General features: G+C 38.1%; 1 protein-coding gene and 2 long non-coding RNA genes across 3 annotated transcripts in view; 2 read left to right on the top strand and 1 right to left on the bottom strand.

Moving 5' to 3' along the window:
- Positions 1-12,779, top strand: part of LOC119722333 — a 43,157-nt gene extending 30,378 nt beyond the window's left edge. The window contains exon 5 of the long non-coding RNA XR_005270433.1: positions 12,696-12,779. This is a non-coding gene — a long non-coding RNA (uncharacterized LOC119722333). The remainder of the gene's footprint in view (positions 1-12,695) is intronic.
- On the bottom strand, positions 2,587-15,197 carry LOC119722332 (G protein-activated inward rectifier potassium channel 3-like). Its single transcript, XM_038192383.1, has 3 exons — positions 14,375-15,197; positions 12,669-14,124; positions 2,587-3,310 (listed from the first exon to the last, which is right to left on the bottom strand). The coding sequence occupies exon 2, from the start codon at positions 13,961-13,963 to the stop codon at positions 12,692-12,694; it is 1,272 nt and encodes a 423-aa protein (XP_038048311.1). The 5' UTR covers positions 13,964-14,124; positions 14,375-15,197; the 3' UTR covers positions 2,587-3,310; positions 12,669-12,691.
- Positions 15,198-15,389: 192 nt separating this feature from the next.
- Positions 15,390-19,619, top strand: LOC119722334. The gene is made up of 3 exons (XR_005270435.1): positions 15,390-17,286; positions 18,979-19,017; positions 19,494-19,619. It is a non-coding gene; the product is annotated as an uncharacterized LOC119722334 (long non-coding RNA).
- Positions 19,620-19,946: the final 327 nt, after the last annotated feature.

Raw genomic sequence — 19,946 nt, 5'->3', positions numbered from 1 at the left:
AATCTGGAACCGGTTCCTGACATCGGCAGTTCGGTACTCAAGCAAAACACTAGGAAGCTGCAACATAGGGCTGGATAGCTCAGTTGGTAGAGCACCGGGACGACAATCCTGAGGTCGCAGGTTCAAACCCTGCTGCGCAGTCAATTTGGTTGTTTAACTTTTTAAAAATATATTTTATAATGCCAGTTTCATTTTGTTGTATATTTGAAAGAAAAAAATACATCCACGAATAGTTGGAATAATAACTTTACGGCAGGACAACAGTCAACCCCAAAGAAAAGCCTTTTAATTGGCCCACACGTCCAAAATAAAAAGTTTTTGGGGGGGTTTTAATTGAATATAACATGCAAATTGAGATACCGGTAGGAGGGGAAACAAATTGAATTTATTGAGAGCACATTAAAAAAACTCACATTTACATACTGTACATGTATTTTTGTCCACAAAAAATGGTGAGAACTGCCCCAAGCAATATGTGGCTCAATCTGTTTTTGATTTGAGGTAAAAAATAAATATGATCGGCAAGTCTTCAAATTTGCTTTCTTTACAACTTCAAAATTGCTTGTCGGAAGTGATTTAGATTTGGGCTTAATACATTCGCAAGTCTGGCTACATCCCCCAAATCCTGCCCTTCACAATTAGTGTGACATTGAGAAATAAATCGCCTCGTTATACCTAGCTTCCTGAATTAAACGGTATCTCTCTTTTTGCTTTGCCAAGAGTGATTAACTGATGAACTTTATGTACAAATCCAACCCTGCTAGAAGGTTAACATTAAGATTCTGTTTCCTGTGCAGGAGAGGTCTGGCAACTGATATTCACAATGTGGTACTTCATTTTCCAAAATCGACAAAATCCGGTGCTGTTAATTCCCCAACAGTAGAATGACTGTCCAGTGAACTGAACACATCCAATCAAAAGTTACATTCCTGCGAGTCTGTTGAGGGCATCAAATCAAATCAGTTCTAATATTGTTTGAACTTCCTGTGAATTGTTGGCACGACATCTATAGCCATGGATGATGTTTTCCCTTCACCTGATATCTTCCATCAGAAAGTTGTTGATAGTCGTAGCTACTAGTACTACCGTATCAAATTCAAACCAGCCAGCCCCCCCCCCCCAGCTCAGTGGTCGAGTAAGCGCAAGTATAAAGCAAGAGGTCGTAGGTTCAAGTCCCACTGAGAAGCTTGCAATTTGTTCTTGTGAGCACCAAGTGTAGTGTTTCCAGGTCAACCCCCCCCCCCCCCAATAATAACTTCGGAAATTAATTGTTTGTGGTATCTGCTGCTACATGAAATTAGACTCAAACTATAGTTTGCGTCTGCAATAAGTCGGAGGGTTCAACTTCCACTCGATAGAGCTTGTGCTTCTGGACAGCTCTTTAGATACAGTTCTTATTTGACGAATGGCAAAACCCTATACTGTATTCCCCCCCCCCCCCAACCAGGGACGTAACTGGGGTTATTTTTAAAGGTAAAATTGTTAAGAGAAATATGTACATGTATGTACTTCTTCAAGAGTTTTTTTTACAAAGACTGTTGAATCTGCTGAAGGGTACATGTTCTTGAGAGAAACTGGAAGAATTGTTTTGATTGAAAATATAATGTACTGTGTTAATTATGTGTGATAGTCCTTTTTAAGGTCTACTCAATAGCAGGAAAGCAACTGGAATTTTTGCACATTAAAATTTTGCATCTGTCAAATTGTCACATAGTTTGCAGATACGATGAAAATTCTGTTTACTCGTCCGAACCAATAATCAGAAGACAAGACTCAGTCATGCAGCACTCCAAAAATGACGTATTTAATTGCTACATATTTCCTGTAATCATACCTGTAAAAAATACCTGTACACTTTCTATCATACAAGAAGAAGAATCTGTAATTAGATCTAAAGTACTTCAAACAGCACATGTACATTGTACATCGTAAATTGCATAAAAGGTGCCATTGACAGCAAGGGCCCACTACTCTCTTGTTTGTAAAGGAGTAAGATGTCATGTACATTGGCTTGTTTGCTTATTTAAAATTCATCAGTAGTTGTTAAAAAATTCAATTGAAATCGATAAATATGAAATAAATTGTGAATTACGATTATTCAGTTTGTAAACATAACCTTGGTAATCATAAGGAAACTTTGAAAATTACAAAAGCTGCTTGACCGCATTCCTAAAGTGATAAAATAATTTCCTCAATCATCAATTTCACGGTTCACTGTTGCAGTTTTGTTTTTGGGGTGAGCTGTTATTTTTACAGCTTAACATACTTATTTTGTTTGCTAATTATATAAGTTGTCAGCTTTTCTCAAAAGGAGATCGTCCTGTCTGTGCAACAAGGTCGTATCTCCTAGAAGGGGCCATACATGAAATGCGAGTTTCAGAATGTCAAAAGGTCGTATCTCACTTAAAATAACCCGGATGTGCACACAAAGTCAATGGACGTCGAGATACGACCTTGTTGCACGGAGCGTATTCGCGCGAGGTACAACTTTGTTGCAGAATGGAGTTGCAACCTAGTTGCACTGACGCGACAATATTTGTGTTTTTGTAAGGGCATGCCGCAATACCTGTTAAACTAAAATCCTTCTAAACTTTAATTTCCATCACAAATCACCCTGATTTCTGAAGACATTTCAATTTATACAAAAAAAAAACTAGTACGTACTCACATCTTCTACATTGGCACCCAGTCGTGCAATTGGCAGTTTTTTGTACTTTTGGATGTGGATAATAATTTTTCTTTTTAAACCATGCTTTGTCTCAGCTCTATCGTGCATTTTGAGTTAAGTGACGTACTCGTCGTTAAAGATTTCTGAGGAAACATGAAATTGAAACATTGAAATAGTTCTCATAATGGTGTATAACAAACTGAGTTCAAACTGGAAAGATCTAATCTATATCTAGACACACACAGCAACCACCACCCACAGTGTTTTCTTGCTCCGAGTCAATGCAAAATAAAGTAATATTTTGCCCGTCCCAAAAACATTTAAGTATTTCAGTGAGACATGGGGAAACCACTCAGATAAAACTATGTTACAATTAATTATAAAGTTTACATCATTATGCTACAGCTGCACATGTGTAAGGCGCTGCAAGTTTCAACGTACAACCTTCCTTTTATAAATAGTACATATATTTACAATGACATTTATTTGGCTTTAATAAACAGTTATACTTTTTACATTTTTTGTCCTTCATGGCAGTTTTTACAACTGAGGCAGTTTTTCAAAAAAAAAGGTCTTCTTGTTCTCTCCAGTGATGTCATAGTCTTTCTTCATGGTTCCTTGGTGCTGGATTTGATGAAAAGTCTGAAAGAACAATAAAAACAAATTGGTAAGATGAACAATTACTTGTCTGCTAAAGATGTCATTGACCGTTTTTTTTTATAAGCTTGGAAAATGGCAGTTCAAATATAGGGACATGCATTTTTTTTGGGGGGGGGGCGGGGGGTTGCTTTGGTAAGAGTGGTTGATATTCACCCTTTATTAGAAAAACTAAGGGGTTTTTGTTCTTGTTACTGAGAAGAGGTGAATTCTGTCTCCCCGGCAACAGATTATAAACAAATTTGAGGAGGAGAGTTTTACTTTCACTTAACACTAACCCCCAAACCCTTTTTATTTTTAAACCAGCCTAGTAACGTGTAACATGTTCCCATTGCACCTTCAATGTTTTTCTGACCCCATTAAGTTTGAACAACCTTCAAATTTTTGGTTTTGAGATTAACTTGTTTTTACTTGGAGCTGATTGCTCTTGTCTTGTTCCCCAACAGAGAACACATTTGGATATTTTAAGCAAAGAAACAGTTGGAATACAGCTGTTAAGCATAATGCCTAGTGCCCATAATGCTTGGCAGGTAAGCATAAACATGTGCTCGGCATATAACTGTTTATAACACCTCACCCACAGATTCTGTGTTTTGATTGGCCGAGAGCGAGTCACATGGTACTTTCTATTTTTGCTATCTTTCAGTGCACGGCCAAAAGTACTATACCCATAGCAACCAAAGTACTATACCCGTAGCAACCAAAGTACTATACCCACTGTGTGCAAATTGCATAGGGGTGTGTGTGTTGCGCGTTATACGCGTATCAGTGTTTCCAAGCACAAGCGCTACAGAGCTGGGTTAAAACATTTCGTGAAGAGGTAGTTAGAAAAAAGTGCAAGTTGATTTTCAACTAATTTCTTATTCAAATAGAATAGAATTTTTATTGTATTCAGATTAAATTAATCAGTTATCGCTTAAAATCAAGCAGAATCTGTGGGAGAGGTGTTATAAAACAAATATTGACTGCTTTTCTCGTGGTGTAACAAAACTATCCTCCCTCAGTGATCCATGGAGCATTCTATTTTCCCTCGGCTTCGCCTCGGGAAAATAGAATGCTTCATGAATCACCTCGGGAGGCTAGTTTTACTACATCACTCGAAGCAGTCAATATTTGTATACTATTTGCTGAAAAAGTTGAATCGTTTTGGCCCCATCCTAATCCACGCACTATTATCAGTCCCTGTAGACTTTTGGCAAGAAGCCAAAAGTGATGACACTGCAGATGTCCCAAATGTTTGAGCTGATGCACTGCCCCTTTGTTGGGGGGGGGGGGTAATCCATCAATGGATGTTGAATAAGCCGCCCACGAAGCTAATCAATACAAAACTTTTGAAAGATGCAGAACTTGTCAAGTTGTCATAGTCAGACTTACATGCACATGTAGGATATAGAGATGGCATTTGTTTTGTAAACATACAAGTGTACATGTACATGTATACATACTGGTACTTGCATGTGCTTCTACAAAATTGTAATAGATTTTCTGATTTTGTACGATGAAAACTATTTTTGAATAAACAAAAACTCTGACTGTACTTTGCTCACAATTTTTTAATTGGTATACTCCCAAATCACAAGGCCAAGAGCCACTGATCATGAAGACTAAGGTGTATGCTGCAAAATGTAGAAAGGACAATAAAGAATGAAAAATGTCATATTGACAAAAGTTATCTGTCCACGTTTGTTGGAATTGTGAAAGGTTGTATAAAGTACGGTAGGGAGTTCCACAGATAGGCCGAACTGGTTCAAGAGACAAAACTTGACAAATTTCTCACAGACTAGTCTTTGGGACAGTAAAGGCGACTGGATGGATTTCAAAAAATATTGTTTTCATGATTCACCATTTCCAATGATACTTTTGGCATTGCAAGCGGGACACCTTTAATTCCACATTTTAAAGTTATTTGATTCTGTTACTGATTCCATACTAAGCTACGTTTTTCTTTTGATGGCCACATAACTTAACTAATGCCTATTAGTACATGTATTGATCATTTTATTGCTGGGTCCCAATCCACAAAAAGAGTGGTCTGTTTCAGAAAACCAAATTTTAGAGTTTGTGTCTTGTGATGTTTCTGCACAAGACAATCAAAAACTTAAGAACAATCTTATTTCAGCTGCCTGTAGTTTTCTTTATCTAGGGGTTTATTTTAGGAATTTAACTCCTCATTTTATTGCTCATAAAATGGTTTACATGTTGTCTTATAGAGTGGTTTATGCAGCAGTACTATACTGATTTTCTTTAATCTTAAAACTGTTAATGATATGAGAGTCATTCTTTCTATACATTCATCTTGTACATTACTGGAAAACTGACACACATGTAAATTTATCTAAGTGTAAGAAAATTCATTGCATTGATTCATTGCTTTCAAATCCAATTTGACTATACGTTTTATAAAACAAATCTTGAGATATTTTATGTGTTTTCTTCTGTTGTCCATCTTTTGCCCCCTAAAAAAGTGTAGAGTCCAACAACCATTTTAGATAGCCCATTGCAAGTACATATAAATACATGTACCTACGGTAACTGTTAACAGTTATTTGTTGATGAGGTTCTCTTTTTAACACTGTGACAGGGCACTGTGTTCAAAATGCCTGTGTCAACCTGTTAACAAGCCTAATCAAGTGTAAACAGTCCATTATTAGAACTTTTAGAACTCACAAGAATGGTCCGGTCAGTCTTTTTTTTTCTTTATCAAAGCAGAGTAAAGAAGCTCACTTTAACAACCGATCCGCCAACAAAAGCAGACCTTTTCACTGAACGGATTTTTCACTTCAGGGCATTTTCTGTATTCCTGTTTTGCACCCAAACAGAATTTTGTGAGAAGTTTCGTTTCTGCACTGTCAGAGCCTGCTCGCGGAAGTGGCCCAGAAAGTAATGGGATTTGCAACAAAGTGAGAACTTTTGATCAGATACTTTGGGCCATAGAGTTCATGCATGCACACAAATACATACCACAGGGCCAAAGTGCCACTTGCAAAAAAAAGAAGAAAACTATCAAGCTTTGGAACTGTTTGTAGCAAAACTAAATTTGGTACATGTATGCTTGAAAAAGTTAGGACTACTGGTACATGTAAGGGTTTCTAATCTTGTACAGTTGATGATAATTTGTTCACAACACAATTGTTTGGTTGTTATTGGTCCTTGATTCCGAATCTACATTCATGTGTCAGTTTTATTTTTTTGTTATTGACTTCTGGGTTTGTGAGATGTATGTATTGAGCACTTTCTTTTGTTTGTAAGTCCAAATTCCAAAATATATATGGTTTTGTAACAAATTCTGGTACCTGTAGACCAGCCTACAATTCTGTCTCTATACTCAGACTCATTGACTGTGAATTGGGCTTGGTTGAAGGGTCGAAGAAGTGAATTTTTCTTGGGAACATATTTTGTGTAACTTTCTACTCCTCTTTAATGCATGAAAACTATTTGACATCCCTTTTTGATTAATTTTATTGAAAAGTGCACTTCTTTGAACATTTAAAATTGTCCATGCTTTTCCGGAAAACTGAGGGCACTGCCACTGTGATGTTGTTTCCGGAAGACAATGTTCAGTTAAGGGGTTTCCCGTTGAAATAGTGAACCCCAAATTTGCTTATGGAAAATATTTGTGAGAAAAGTTTGCTCATTGGCTTAGTACCATGTACTGACACAACAACGAATCACCCCAAAAGAGAAAGTGTTCGACAGCGAAATATCCAAAATTCTGGCAACTTTTGGTGCTGAAACACCTGTTACATTGAGGTTTCTGCCTGAAATGAAATCACTGTTACTGCTCATGAATATGAAAATTTGCATTGGCATAAAAACCAAAAAGGCACCAAAATACCCTTGCAAATGGCAAAACGAAAATTGAAAATAGGGTTAATTAGACAGAAAGGTGCATTTCCAAGGATTGCATTAAACAAATTATATTGCATGGGCTCTGTAAACCTCACTTTTGCCCAAAAAATTTGTCTCAATTGACTACCTATAGACGCCTTACACCAAATTGGTCTGGGACCCGGAACCCCCCCCCCCCCCCCCCAGCTTTACTAGGCTTGTCTATAGTCTTGTTTCATGATGAGCTGAAACAAGTTTGTAAAATTCCTGTCATCAACATTAGCAGTTTCACTAATTGCCCACCCGGTATGTCGGTATACGGTACAAATTATGCATACTTCCTGACACTCAGCCACTTGTAAATTTACTACGTTATTGATTGGCCAATGAACACACCTCCAGAACTATTCAAAATGCACAATGGACGGTCTAACGGCTTCATCATTAATAATTCATTCAGTTGCATAAGGGTCCTTTCAAAATATACTTTCTGTAAGAAGCTACAATGTGTAATGGCTGTTTTTATAAGCAGGGCCAGTGAACGTACAAGTCTGCCAAGATGGCTTTAAATTTACGTATTCTGTATTTGGTTGACATTGCAGTGAACTGCAATTACATTTCTAATGTACGTCTGTCAGCTTTATTCTAGGCACCTTCTCAAACACGTACACAAGTGGAAGATCGGAATGTTTAAACTCTTACCCACTTTGCCAGGAAGTTTTCAGTATTCTGTTTGGCACATTATTTCCTTGTATAAAACAAAATTTGGATTTCAAATGCGATTTAGTGGCAGCTTTGGCTCTAAAAATGATGAATCATTCAACTATAAATACCCATCGACCCTAGTGTGAAGTTTGATACATGTGTAAGGACACAATACTGGCAACCAAAAGTGGGACATTAGAGATCTGAAGCAAGACGAAAGCTGCATGCTGTTAGTTTTCTCTTCAATTGTTGGGGGAAAAAACCAAAGTGGAAAACAACATTGAAAAGATAAGAGGCAAAATGTTTTTAACTGCAAAGCAGATTATAATGGTATCTGTGGACAGTTAACCTAAGTTACGTGGTGTCCACTTGTGCATTCTTCTGCAAGTATCGAACAAGGCAATTGTGGGCTTCTTGCAGTCTTGTCAAGGTATCCATTTGTTTTAAAACCAAATTGAGGAAAAAAGCTCATGGAGAAGTGGGTTTATTCATTAGTAAGTTGACACCGTTAACGTTAAGGGGACATCCTTAAAAACATACAGTAGTGACCAAAAGTTACGCAAGCACAGATTTACAGGAGGCCCAGATTGCACGAGTTACATAGTGGTTCCCAACAATTAAGCGGAGATGATGTTAAAAATGTGCCGTCTTGAAATCCCCCAATTCATGACTTGTCATTTTGAACCGGTTAAAGGCCAGTTTTGAAAGGGTGACATACACTTGACATGTCTTCAAATTAAATGTGACTGTGTACTTCCTTGTCAACTTATTTGAAGAAAAAAAACTGCAAAAAAAAAAATAATAATAAGGACGAGGTTTCAACACTGGAAATCTGCGTCACCTGGTCATGAGTCAAGCCAATTATGTATGCAAATGAGCTAGTTCCGTCTGCAAGGGGAAGGGGTGCTGTGGCAACCTGCTGACGATAAATCAGTTCCTGTGAAGGGACAAGTCTTAAAAGAGAAGCAAAAAGCTTGATTCTGTGCAACAGGGACATCAGCAAATATAATTACAATGAGTAATTTTGAAGCCCTCTGTGGCTCATGTTGTAGGCCATTAACCCCTCCCCAATTTACCTCTTCCCTCCCCTGATGACCTCATATTGTCCCACCTCTCCCCCCCCCAAAAAAAAATTCCCCACAAGACGCAAAATATCTGCGTAAAACCATTAAGTTGTTGACCAAATTCAATGTTTCCTCTGCTCCGACAACCATCCCGGACAAAAAAGTCCCAGTCATAACATGATTACTGAAAGGGTTACATGGCAAGGAAATCTGAGGTCTAGACCAATTAAAAAGGACATGTGCACAGGAACAGTGCCATTGAAGAAACTTTGCCAGACACAATGATCTTGGCTCTTGGGGGGTTTTTTTGTTTTTTTTTGTTTTTTTTAACTTTGCAGGAAAGCAAAAGTGAAGTGAAATTTATGACTTACAAGTGAAGTTTCATTGTGGTTTTTACTGAAAACACAAGTCGGGTTTTATTACCTCTGTCATTTCTAAACAGTGAACTTCACTCTGTTTTGGTGGTTTATTTAATAATTTGTTTGGGGTTTTTTGTTTAACTTTGCAGGAAAGCAAAAGTGAAGTGAAATGTATGACTCACAAGCGAAGTTTCACTGTGGTTTTTACTGAAAATACAAGTCGGGTTTTATTACTTCTGTCATTTCTAAACTGTGAATTTCACTCTGTTTTTGGTGAAAACTTACTCTATCGGACTGAAAATAGGACGAGATGATTTGGAGTGAAATTTATTCAATCGAATTGATCACGCTTTCACACGATTTTCAACTGTAATGATTCTTAAATTATAGTGATTTTTCACTTTAAATAGTCTGGTCCCTCATTCTACTTTTTAAAAATTACAGAGAAGATAAATGTAGAAACCAGAAAAGGTGTTTGTGACTGTAGACCTATTTTTGTGTAATCTATCCAAAGATAATCTTAATTAGAAATATATCATGTTCACAAGCCCTCATGCTGTTTGGAAGGAAATGAAGATCACTCTTCCTTTTCCCTCCTTTAAAATATTTCCAAATCATTGAGTGAATCTACATATACCGATATGTCTGGATCTCCTATTGAGAATTTCAACTTCACAAATACATACATTACATCTAACTTATACTTTACTCCCCCCCCCCCCTCTCTTTGGTCCCCTTCCATTACAAATCTACATGTTTTCCCACCAATGACAGAGGGACTAGCAGAATTAATACACGTGTCTCAGAACTAAGCCACTCTGAAGGTTTCAGGAAGACCCTATTAAAGTATCACGTCCAGGTGATATTTGTAATGCTGTGATGAATGTGAATCATTTTTATTGAAAACATCAGCTGACCCGGCATGTTTACATTGTCAGTTCAGAGCTTTACACAATCCAAACTACCAACTGGACCAAAATATTGTTCATCCTCCTTAAAAATTGTGAGGGACAATTTTTACTCCCCTTTTTCAAATTTGGATTTTTCTCTTGAAATTAAATCCTCTCCTTAAATTAAAGAGTTCCATACCTGGACACCACTTGACACCCTGTGCACAAACCCTATGAGACTGGTCTGACATTTTTGAAGTGTTTTCTCAGTAAATGCTTCAATAGTTTCCCTGCTAAATTTGACATTTTAGGACAATGTTATCACTTTCTGATATAGCTGGTAGGTCACTGCAGGGGAAAATGTGTGATGTCTATGTACGAAATTCTTCCCAAACTGAGTATTGTGATATGCTGCAGGCCAAAGCTTTTCATGTGGAGCCTTTCCTTTTTAAAAATAATTGTCTCTAAAGTATTTTTCATTCTAAGAGAACTTTCTTGTTAAATTATGACACTTGGAGTTGTTCATTCACAGTGAAATTTATCTGGAAACAAAGCAAACTAAGTAGGTTTCTGAATCTGGCCAAACATGATTCATTGATTTTCTTCTGAACACTTCCAAGACTTTTGGAGTATCCAGTCCTTCAAAAGCACAAAATCCATTGAACATCTCCCTCCCCCTCCCCCTAATAAGTGACTGTACAGCTTGTAACAGTCTTTTGTATTCCTGATACTTTGTGTGGATTTACTGGAAAGCAGTCACTTGACGTTAGGCTTAGTTTATAGCCCAGGTTCCAAACACAGTGGTTCGTTCCTGACTATGGCAGTGCTGTTGTGGCCTGTCCAATCAGATTGAGCATTACGCCTGGGCTTTTCCAAATGCTAACTGGGGGGGTTTGTAGCAATGAAACCACATTTGGGATAGGAGATAAACTAATATCCGTTTTACTTTCAGACACAAATAATGCCCAATATCCACCATTAAAGTTGACATTTGTCAGTATATTTTCCCAGTTGAGGATGTTGAGAGAGAAGCAAAAAACAACCTATTTTTCAATCAAGTTTAAATTTCAAAAATGAAACGCTGCTAAAAGTACTTGAGTGACCTGAATATATCATTTTAAGGTTAAAAGGCCATATTTTCGTTGTCTGGATTGAATTGGCAGGTCCAGTATTCTATATTTCAAAATGTGAAAAAGTACACATAATTGATAAAAGAAATATTAGAATTGAATTTTTTTTTTATTATGAATACCAAGCATCCGTAATTGTACTGGCAAAGATAGGTAGATTTAAAACTTCTTTTTTTTTGGAAAAAAATTATATTAGGTGTTACTCTCCAGCTCAACTGAACCATCTTTAATTGGATTCCCTTTCTTGATAAGAATCCTACAAGCATCCGGTGGCATAATAAACCCTCCCCCAGCGGGTGTTCATGTGCCTCCCCAGCCCCACCCCAAATTTGAAATTTTGAACTGAACAAAAATAATAAGATATTTGTCTTCAGTTTCCCCTTGACAGAATTGTGCACGTCCAGGTGCCCCCCTAGAAGTTTAATCCTTATTACGCCCCTGCATGCAACTGGTATAATTGGAAATGTGTGATTAGTTTCTTGTTTTAATCCTCAAGCCTAACCGTTGGATCTGGTTTCACCTATTAGCAATGAAGAAGCTGGTAGCAATTTAATTCCAATTAATTTGCTGTACCCCTACTTCCCTTAATCAAGAAGGCGTACATGCAGGCAGCATCATTTAATGCTTCGTCTGATACCGGTCGATCTTAATTGAGGTAATCGTTGACTCATGACATGAATATGTAAATCTGCAGGTTAATCGCCTGCTATTTGTTAGTATCTTTCTAATTAAATCTTTAATTTAATTAGAATGAGAGAACATGATTAAAAAAGGCAATTATTCTCAGTTTGTTTTGAATACTTGAAGTGTGAATGTTTCATGGGTTTCTAAAATTTTGTGAAAAAAATGAAACTGTTCACATATTTTTTCCCATCTTATATGTGACTGGGTAAAAAAAAAAAAAGGTTTTGACCAAAGGGTCAACAATTCAAGACAAAACATTGCTCCATCGTCATGTATGGACAGAACTGTCTCAACTGCACAATGACTGTTAATGGTCTTAAAAACTTCACAGAAAAAAACTGCACTTCAATGGTATAGTCTGTTGAACATACAATAAAAGTGCCAAACATGGCAAAACTTCTACCAGAATAAAAGGCCAGAGTTGCTAAAGAAGCCAAATAGATTGCAAATCAGATGACTGTAAGGAAATCTCCCAGCTTTATTTTATTTACAGCTTCGTGCTGTACTTCAGCCTATGAGGTAAACCATATTGGTGACAAAACCTGGCTTTTTTATTCACTTATTTCATTGTGCATTGATTTTTCCTGACTTTTATATTTTCATGATGACTATACTAAGAACTTGTTAGAAGAAGTTACAATTGTTTGTGAGATTAAATATGAGACAAGAAATTGACTAATTACCGTGACTATATTCTGCTTCATCATCAGATTCGAGACTCCACATTTTCCGCGTCCCTAAGGATGGGCGAGGACCTCCTGATTATTCCGCTGTTCCTCCTTGACGTCCAGACGCTATCTCTGTCCACCTCCCTATCCTCTGCCTCTCTCATCTCATCAACCTCCTTGGCGCTACATCTCGAGAAGTCCTCCGATTCCCTCATCATGTGGAACCGCTTCATATCCACAAAGTGACAGTCGTCTCTCACCTCCACCATGTTCTCAAACTGGAAGCCCCACATGATCTCGTCCGGGAGATAAGAGGTTCTAGCCTGGGTTGTTGTGCCCGTGGCTTCCACGATGCCTTCCAAGATGGCGATGATTTCAAAATCCATGTGCCGAAGATGATCCCGGGAGATGCTGTACAGAGGGCTTTTTTCATCAACGACATGGACAATCTGAAGTGGCCACACCAGGAAGAGGCGATCTGCACCGAATTCATGGCCGATATTTAAGTCCAGGAATTTGAAGGGGATCACAGTGCCCTCTTTCGTCACGTAATGACGCACCATCTGAAGTCTCATGTGACCCTCAACAATGTGGGATTTTTGCCGCAGGTCCCCAACTCGGAAGGTGAAGCACATTTTACCGTCGAGTTTCGTCATGCAGGCATAGTGGCTGAATTGGAGTGTCTTCGCCCTGGCTTTGGGTCTGGAGACCTTGGCAATGAAGCTTCCTAGAATAAATGCCTCAATAAAGTTTGCCCAGAGAGTGTGCACAATCAGGAAGAAGAGTACTTCCCCGCATTGTTCGGTCGGGCTTCTAAATCCAAACCCGATAGTGGTCTGTGCCTCGATGCTGTACAACAGTGCCGACTTAAAGTTTTGAAAGTTTCTAAAGCAAGGCTTCCACTCTGGGTCATCCAGATGGTCAAAGTCACCTCGGGCGATGGCGAGTCCATAATAGAGAACAGCAAACAGAAGCCAGCTCGCCAGGAAACCCACGATAACCATGAGGATGTTATATCGCCACGGCATGTCGACAGTACTAGTGAATATGTCTTTGATGATCTTGCACCAGCGGCTCTTAGACATGTTCTCATACTGGATGTTGCAGGTGCCGTCCTTCTCGACAAGTCGGGTGCGCCGCTTTATCATCTGCGAGGAGCTGGTGCTGTTGCTGACGTTGCCGATGCTGATTTGGTTTAAGCTGGCGTGGTTGGAGACTGGATGGTGGTTGTTAGCTACCAGCACTCTCATATCCGTGTGGTTGCAGTTGCAGGTGCTGGCGTAGCTTGTGTTGAGAGATTCGGTTGCCATTTTTGTTGTTGTCTTTCTGTGTTGTCTCTCTGTCTCCACAGAAAAATCAGTCTTCAGTTTGCCACTTTGAAGATGAAGCACTTTTTAATTTCAAATAATCAAACAAAGAGTAATCCAGTTAAATATCTCTCTCCAGAGTGCTTAGACTGTCAAGGACACATCTGCAAAAAGAATACCATAGTTCCATGAACATTTTGAAGTTCAAAGAAATATCTTTCATCAAACTGGTTAAGACCCATAGCCACATCACCATCCAGGTCCCACTGTTGAGATGCTTAAATTTAAATGATGCCAAATTATTGATTTTCTTTACAATCTCTCCACCTATAACCAGTTCTGAACTCTACTTTGGAAACTGTTTTAAAAACAGAATTTACTTCCAAGAATGCACAGAATCTATATAACACTTACCTTAACTGGATTCTACCCTCCAGAAAGAGTATTTTCCTTCCAAGATCAGCAAAATATTCCAAAATCCCTCAGGAAATCTTCAGAGCGGCGGTTACAGAAAGCAAAGTATTTTAATTTTGAAGTGGTATAGTAACTGCGAGCCCTTCTGGGTTATACCATTATCAGACAAAGGGAGTGACGTCCCATTCTTCTTAACTGCTTCAACCGGTAGCTGTTTGTCAGCAGGTCATCTTCACACAATGAAACCTTCTAAGATGTAGAGAATAACCACAAATCATCCTTTCAAGCCTTACAGCAAGAAGTCCTCACACTCCAAAATGGCCTAAAATTGAAATTCTAATCCAACATTTTGCCCATCTCAAGAAACACCATCATCTGCCAACACACCCCTGCGCAGAGTTGCGGTGCTTGTTTAACTTGCAATTAATTTTTGATGAGCAGTTTGTTTCGCAAGCTCCCAGATGGACAATGATTGGGGCTCCAGTACAAATATCCCTACTTGAAAGGAAAGTATTGATTGGGGGAGCTGGGACCGTTAATACCTTGGGGCACGGAGGAGCTGTTTTCAAACACCCAGTGTGCCATCCTCTTACAGCACTCACTGATGGTATTTAAATGACCGGAGAGGAGGATATGAGAGAAGGATCTGGAATCCTATTGGCTGATAATCAGCTTATGAGGGATGCTCATTGTGTCTGTGTCTCTGGGTCTTGAATACTTCAAGGTAACAGTCTGTATACACAGAACCCCTATAGATGGTCTGAAATGTCGCATAGCCTGGGATTTGAATAATTCTGCCTGTTTCTGCATGTTGTGTCCTTGGGCAAGTTACATTTGGCCAATATTTAAGGCGATCGTCGTGTCTCCAAATGTTTCTGTTTCTCTTTATTGAGGTCTATACTTGCTGTCTCCAGAGCTGCCCCCTTACTTCATTATCAAATTATAATTTGATAAAGTCAGCTGTTTTTTTTGGCAGATTAGTCTAAACAAAGCTACAGTTTGTCGATGTCCTGTGTCCGTGTCTGTGTTAGTCCTTCAGTGTCAATTGTGTTTGTAATTATTCTAAACAAAAATTTTTTGGTAAATGCCAATAGTAAAGTCAGAACTGCCTTGTATCAACATTTTGCCTAATGTTTCCCAATTTCTCAACCTCTTTACATATTCTTCTGATTTATTCACTCAAATCGCCCTTGGTTTACTTTGGAAATCTAGTCGACAAATATTTCCACTCGATGGTTGGTACCCACCTTTAGGGTCATCGCTACAAACCCTCATTGGGTTCTAGATGGTCCTCACTCATATTCATAACACCCCAAATATCATATGAACATCTTCATCCCTTAAAAATTCGTTAAAGAGCATTTTCCCTTGAAATTACAGTTAAATAAATTTTCACGGATTTTTCAACATATTAAGCCAGATTAGGAGTCCGTGAAAACACCTTTAAAAAAGTCCTTTGTTTACCAAGTGTACCGTTATGTACCGATGATAATCCTCAGTGGCTAGGGTCATTATAAAACCGTGAAAATGCCCTTACAGGATTAGTCCTATATAAGCCCCATGTAAATGTCCGTGAAACATCTCTTAAAGATCTTTTCACGGAGAAATGGACTTTTAATAAAAATTTAAAGGATCAGATGTTCATCATTGTCGAAATGCTGCTGTGAAGTTGAGTTGAATAAAACCAAACTTGAAACTTTAAACATAACCCCAACTTCAATCCATATTTAAATATAAATAGATACTTTATTGTTCAACAATAGGAGGGACTTCTCTACACAAGTTCCATTAAAGGGTAACATTTTCAGTTGCTTAGGCAAAGGATTCCAGTGCAGGGCTACACATAAAACCATGATTAGGAGAGGCCAGGGACTGAATAAGTTGAAACGGAGGGAAGGAGTTTTAGTTTTGCAAAATATAAACGGATTATTTAAAAGTATCATTTATTGATGTCCACTTGACTTGACCGAGCATTTTTTTCCCCTATGTCTTTACATTCAATTCAGGTTCTCGATCTCTTTCTGTTGAATTTAGTGTAAAATCAAAATATTGGATATTAAATTTGGTCTTTTGAATTATTTTTATGGGGGGAGGGGGAGGCAGAGGCAGTGGGGCAATTAACTGAATGATGGCCGGTTGTTGAGTTAACTGGTTGATCTGAACTTTCTCTATTGACACTTAATTGTTTTATGTGTACATTTATTTTTTTAATTTAAGATGTCAGTGCTTTTTTTAGTTTTACTCTAAAAATACATTCGAAACATTCAAGTCATTAACCTTTGAATGACATAACGAAAAAAATCCCCCAGTGGCATGTTGTGGCCAAATATACCAATAATTAATTTCCAAAGCTTGAATTATTCTGGTGCATCTTTTTGTCCCTTTTTTGTTATAGATGTGCAAAAACAACTCAAAAGTAATTTTTGCAGAGGTTCGCAGATGCCGAAAATAGGGGAATTTTTTTATATTTTATTTAATTGACTTTTATTTTTTAACGTAGAACATTCAACTTGAAATTATATTTTCAGGAAGAGAAATCAAAATGTGTTGGAAGGCATGGGGGAGGGCAACTTATAACCAACAAATATTATTTTAACAAAAACAGTTTTTTGTGAGATGCTGTAAAACAAAAATGAGTTAAAATTTTCGTTTTTGTTATGGCTGTAAAAAGTGAAGTGTGGTTTTATATTTTTTTCTGTGCCGTTTGTCAAAAACTTTTAGGACCAGTGAAGTGTTATAGCGCCCTCTTGTGAACAAACTTTTAAGTTTACCACGTGTACCGGCTGCAAACTGGTTCCGGTCTCTCCAACAACGATGAAATCCTTCAAATTTATGGCAGGAACCAGTCTGGTTAAGTAACAGTTTAATGCCGTGCGCTTACATTGGTCTTTTGCTATTTTGCCATACTCGAGGTGAGACGCGTCGAAAAGTGACTAGCTTTTTTACCGTAATTTTCACGTAGTACCTGGAGCTTTTCATCACCAGTACATAATTTTGATTGTTGATCAAGTGAATAAGAACAATTTGACCGGAGTGTGAAACTCGGTCATTATCACAAAAGAGGAAAAAACAACAATTTTTGTTGGTGATTGTGTGGCTTCATGGTTGTTGGCCTGGCCATGCGGTGGCTGCATGCATTCGCCGCTGGGCGCGCTCACGAGCACGTGCTGCCAGCTGCCAAGGCAGGGCGCCTATATCATGTACACTCTTAAAAATACTGTGAATATTGTCAACTCCCCATACACTTTGAACACTCATGAAGTGGCTAGGGTTACTGGCATGATTAGGCAATGCTAGGCCTGCATTCTTTCTTGCTTTTAATTTTTATGAAGAGCTAGAAATAATGTCAGGAATGTTGCACATCTCGGATTTTTTTTCTCCAATTCGTCCTGCCTTTGAAAAAAAACTGTGAAAACTTTTCCTTTTACTAGTTTAATTAGACACATTTTGATGTTTTTTTCCCCGTAAAAAAAGTGAACTTGTTCTTCAGTGCAACGTAAGTTCATGAGTTAGGCCTATAACTTATATTTAATATTAACTGATAAACCTCGTGGGTCATGCTTCATTGCACTCAACTTCTCAAGACCAATCAAACTCCGTATCCACATGGCCACTCCGGGTGAAACACATTGGACTGACACTTTTTTTTCATCCTCCCCATTCAGTTAACGCTGTAGTAAGTGATTCCGTTCGAGTTTTTTAAAAAGAAAATAGCGCCCTCTTCCCCCCCCCCCCCTTCCCCCTCTCTGACTCTCTCCCACTCAGTTTCCGCATATCTGTTCCTGACAAATTTTGACTTGAAGCCTTTTTCCAATAGTGCCCACTCAATTTATGCTGTTAACTGGTGTAATCGCTTTGGAAGAAAATTGAGCCGTCTTTTTGTTCTATTTAGTATTTGACTCATTCGGTATCCAGGTAGCCACTCCCCGGGGGGGGGGGGGGGGGGGGGGACACTTTTGAAACTTTTTTCTCTACATGTAGCTCCTTCGACTGGGTAAACATTGATTTTTGGGTGGTTATTTTCGAGTTACTCTCGGTATTCCACTAGATCAGCTTCCCCCCCCCCCCCCTTTTCTTTTTACAGTTCTTTTTACGGGTGACAAGTGTTCTGCAGTGTTAAATTTCACCTTTTTTTCTTACTTGTTACAGCTAATTAATATTTTGTTTTTGGGTAAATCCAAGGAAAGGTACCCTTTTTGTCACATACGTAACCCCATCTTTTTACATAATCATCGCAAGGGCTAATAACATACAAACTCTCGTGGGTATTCTCCTTGCAGATGCCCAACAGTAGAATAAAAAGCACTGACATCCATGAATATATTAAAGCGTTAAGCTTTTGTTACGCATGAGCTCGATTCTTGGACTTGCCCTTTTTTTAATTTGTCTATGCCAGTACATTTTGTCAATGATGTCTAACAGTGACCAATAAAAGTTGATAGGCCCTAAAACACTTCCCAGAATAGTGGTGGTGTTGCGGACACTATACTGCTGAGACAAACAATTGGCTGGACATTATTTGTAACATTTATGCACAATTTAAACTGCTGAAGTATTGAAGATGGTTTCATCAGATGATACAAATTTGTTCTTTTTTTTTTCAGTTTTCTCCCGAGTTGAACAGCAGAAGGAGCAATTTAAAGGTATTGTTTGATAATCAGTGGATAATGGAGTTTTTATTTAGTGGTTGTTGAATAATTGCCTTCGGTGATGTGACGATGACGAGGCTGATTGGCCCCTCCTGTTTCCATGGCAACTACAGTCTGGCATGTTTTTTGTTGGAGTGATGCATGTTGCCTGGTTGCAGTTGTGGGCCAGTTCTTGTGATGAAAAGTGCGAGGCATTTGTCTGAGAAGGCTCACTATAATTTTTTTCCCCACTTTTATTTTGTGATAATGTGAAGGATGTAACATTTGAGTTTCAATGATGTACTTCCGTTGCTATTTTTTGAAAAGATTTTTTTTAATTGCTGTGTTTCTAGCAATACAGAAGTTGGTCACTTTTCAGTGAGACATTGAAGCAAAAAAATGGCACACATTTAATATAGCATAATTTCTTTACATATTTTGACTTTAATTATGTTTTTCTTCATCTTTTGTTTTGTATGCCTGCTTTTTAGAAAAGGGAGAATGGCACAAAGGCTACTGTCCACTGTCATTTGCTGTGAATTGCTTGACTGTGGTTGAAAGCTTCAAATGATAAAGAAATCACGGTGCATAATCTTTAGCGAAGATTTATTTTTATTGTTCAGGTCAGTATGAGTTTGTATTTTGTGTTTAAAAAATCATAATTTTAAAGGTGGCCACCACAAAAAAAATTCCAAGATTGTTGCGTACATCATAAACAAACATCTGAACAAATATTATTAATTTTGAAACGTATTTAATTTTGTAATTCAAGGTCGTTTCATTACAGTTTCTCTGCACTTCATGTTACAATTTTGGATTTATTTGATTAATATGGAGGCTGTGGTTGATGACGATTTACATAAGTGCGCACAACCCTCATAGTATTCTGTAGTACTTTGTTTTGAGGGGGTTGGAGAATAATTGCCTTCGGTGATGTGACGATG

The sequence above is a fragment of the Patiria miniata genome, unplaced genomic scaffold (assembly GCF_015706575.1).
Source record: "Patiria miniata isolate m_02_andy unplaced genomic scaffold, ASM1570657v1 HiC_scaffold_15, whole genome shotgun sequence".
Taxonomy (NCBI): domain Eukaryota; kingdom Metazoa; phylum Echinodermata; class Asteroidea; order Valvatida; family Asterinidae; genus Patiria; species Patiria miniata.
The sequence above is the reverse complement of the archived record's forward strand: the minus strand, read 5'-3'. Positions and strand labels throughout refer to the sequence as shown.

Coding starts and splice junctions, on each gene's coding strand:
- LOC119722332 (XM_038192383.1), bottom strand. CDS start 13,963: ATGGCAACCGAATCTCTCAACACAAGCTACGCCAGCACCTGCAACTGC.